We start from the raw sequence: 3,230 nt of genomic DNA, 5'->3' as shown, positions 1-3,230 counted from the left end.
CTCCTGGTCCAAGTATAAGTTTCGCATTAGAACGATCAAGTGTTCTGGGATTCCCATTCTTCTCAGAGTCAGCCACAGTTTGTTATGATCTATACTGTTCTATACCATCCTTATAATCTCCACATATTCAAACCCTTTGCAGTTGTTACTGTGTCAGTCCGTCTCATTAAGGGCCTTCTTCCTTGCTTTCTCTGACCCAGGTTGATGCCTTTTTTCTAAAGACTAGACCCTCCTGACAACATGCCGAAAATATGTGAGATGACAGTCAGGCTGTATCACTTATATCAAAGTATGTGAGATGATAATTCACTCTCCTTGTTTCTAAGGCGCATCATATTGTTTGTTTTCAAGGCATATATATTATACCCTATTTAGCATTCTTCTTCTTTTTTTTTATTTTACTATTTTTTTGTGTGTATAAACCGTCAAATTGGCTCTGACTGGTACAGGAGGGCCCCTTCTGCAGCAGAGCATCTTACGGATTTGAACCATGCGCCTCTGGGATTGCAGTGCAGTTTCTTGCCTCTAGGCGGCCAGAGCTCCCTTAGCATTCTTTTAATAGGTGAATGTGTTGTGCTGCTGTGAACATTTCTGAATATTTGTTCTCGTCCAAAAACCAGAATAATATAAATTTAATATGATTTTTACTTAGGAATGAAATTGCTAGATCATAATATGTATAGATCTTCAACTATTAGATAAGCTTGTTTCCCCAAGTAATTTTAAGAGTTTGTATTTCTATCAATAGAGGATGCATTTCTTATCCCTCATTCCTGCCAGTAACAGTTTCTATCTAACTTAAAATATTTGCCAAAATGGAAGGTGTGCAATAATAGTATATTGTCATTGTGGCTTTAATTTGCATACCTTTGATTAGTAAAAAGATTAAGCCTTTTTTGCCCCTTATGGATTATTTTGGTTTTTAAATTTAATTTTTTTCCCCTTTATTCTTTAGCGTGGAGATGTATTTTCCTCAGAATGACTCTTGGATTGGATTGGCACCTTTAAACATTCCTCGCTATGAATTTGGAATATGTGTTTTAGACCAAAAAGTGTACGTTATAGGTGGTATTGAAACTAATGTACGTCCTGGCGTCACTATCAGAAAACATGAAAATTCAGTGGAATGCTGGAATCCTGATACAAATATGTGGACTTCTCTAGAGAGAATGAATGAGAGCCGAAGTACCCTCGGAGTGGTAGTACTTGCAGGAGAAATTTATGCTTTAGGTGGTTATGATGGACAATCTTATTTACAATCTGTAGAGAAGTATATTCCCAAAATAAGAAAATGGCAGCCAGTGGCACCAATGACTATGACAAGAAGTTGTTTTGCTGCAGCTGTGTTGGATGGAATGATATATGCCATTGGTGGTTACGGTCCTGCCCACATGAACAGGTATTCATTTTAATCACTTTGTATATATTTGTGTAGATTGTTAAAAAGTAGCTTTAACAGTGATTTCTGAGTTTTAAACAATTTCTATGTTTGAATGAACTTCCATTTTTAAATGTTAAGTCACATTGATAGCCATTTGAGATATTTAGTCTGCTGCATGAGTATAATTGTAATTATTTTGCTTGGAGATTTAATACAATCAAAGAAATTAATCTCCCTTAAATCTTATATTCTGTCATTCACTGTAAATGGATTAGAATTAAAAATTCAGGAGCCTGAAAATAATTTGAAATTAGATTGCTTTTTTATGTGGCAGATAGAGCTGGTTTGTTTTTATATGCCTTAGTAGATAAGGAGATAGAAAAATAAGAAAAGGACACAATGCTTGAGCAGTAGTGGGTCAGTGAACAAGAGGAACATCCTCAGTGATGTGGTTTGGTACACTGACTGCAACAGTGGACTTAGACCAGTGGAGAGAGTGAGGGTGCAGGGTTAGACACTATTTTCCTTCTATCATACATAATGTTACTGTGAGTTGGAACTGACTCTTAATGGTACTTGACAATAACATTTGCCTATGGACTATTATAGTGCATCATAAATGTAAGCCAAAACTAAAACGCAGTGCCTTCAAATCAATTCAGCCTCCAGGTGACCCTCCATGGGTTTCGTGTCTGTTAGGCTTAGTAACCAGTGGATTCCAACCACTGACCTTTTTGGTTACTCACATAACCTACCTTATACCACCAGACTCCTTCATAAATGTAAAACCTTATTTAAATATTCCTTTCTGGATTATTCTGTAATCATCATGTATATCTAAGTTTTGCTAAATGCTGAATTTGAGATTTTTGTATTCTAGAGTATACTCTGAAAAGTAAAAAAAAATCATATGTATGAGGAAAAAAAAAGAATAAAGAAACTGCTTATTTAGAAAATGATCATAATTCTAAGCCTTCGTTGAAAATGAATATTCCAGACACTTTATTCTAATAGTAATTAAAATTGGCATGTATTTTATCAATAGTTAGCATTTTAGTGAAAGACTATTTTGTGGCTTGTTAACTGATTAAGTAATGACAACATCATTATCATCTCTGAATTTTATTTCTTAAACTAAACTATCCTTCCCTCTTGCCCACACCTCTTTCCTGTTTAAGTGCCCTGTTAGTCTAAATGTTAAGTATTTGGAGCCTGTACATGCAACATGCAAATAGTTGCTCAAAGAATTTATAAGAGAAAAAGTGAAATATTTTAGTTTTGAGATAATGTTCTTGAAACAGTTTATCAGCTCTTCTTACCCAAGGTAAGAAGTAGTCCTAAGAGTGTTCACACTATTTATCCCAGTGGCGTTTCAGAAATATTCTGTTAGCTACTCTCTGTTCTGGATGCCAGAATGATGGCATTAGTCTCTTAAGTGTTTAAGACTTTTTTAGAAGTTAGGTGAGGTCCAGAAAAAGCACAGCTTATTTTTATGCCCCTTCATGGCTAAGAGACCTCCAAAATTTTTCTGGGAAAGCTTTTTTTAGGATTTTTTTTCCCATAATTCATCTTCAAATTCCCAAGTAGTCTTTGGAATACAGGCCTGATTTTAGATTATTTTAATGAATCATTTTGAGATTGTTACAATTAACAAGTTTGTATGGTGGACCTTTTAGTGGTTATTTTACTATAAGCCACAATTAATCTTTTTGTAAGGGGAAAAAAGATATTTTCCCCTTTAGCGGTATATTATTGAAGTTCCTTAATCTCCTTAGAAAGACACATTCAGTTTGCACAGTGCTTTAACATAGTTACTAATTTGATTTTATTCTAACACCACCACTTTAAG

General features: G+C 34.6%; 1 protein-coding gene across 1 annotated transcript in view; it reads left to right on the top strand.

Moving 5' to 3' along the window:
- Positions 1–3,230, top strand: part of KLHL28 (kelch-like family member 28) — a 36,376-nt gene that overhangs the window by 29,843 nt on the left and 3,303 nt on the right. Inside the window, exon 3 of the mRNA XM_006896010.1 lies at positions 956–1,399. Coding sequence (XP_006896072.1) covers positions 956–1,399 — 444 coding nt within the window. The remainder of the gene's footprint in view (positions 1–955; positions 1,400–3,230) is intronic.

Source organism: Elephantulus edwardii, unplaced genomic scaffold (assembly GCF_000299155.1).
Source record: "Elephantulus edwardii isolate Elephantulus edwardi_28Jun2011 unplaced genomic scaffold, EleEdw1.0 scaffold00179, whole genome shotgun sequence".
In the NCBI taxonomy this organism is placed as follows: Eukaryota; Metazoa; Chordata; class Mammalia; order Macroscelidea; family Macroscelididae; genus Elephantulus; species Elephantulus edwardii.
This window is presented reverse-complemented; position numbering and strand designations above follow the sequence as displayed.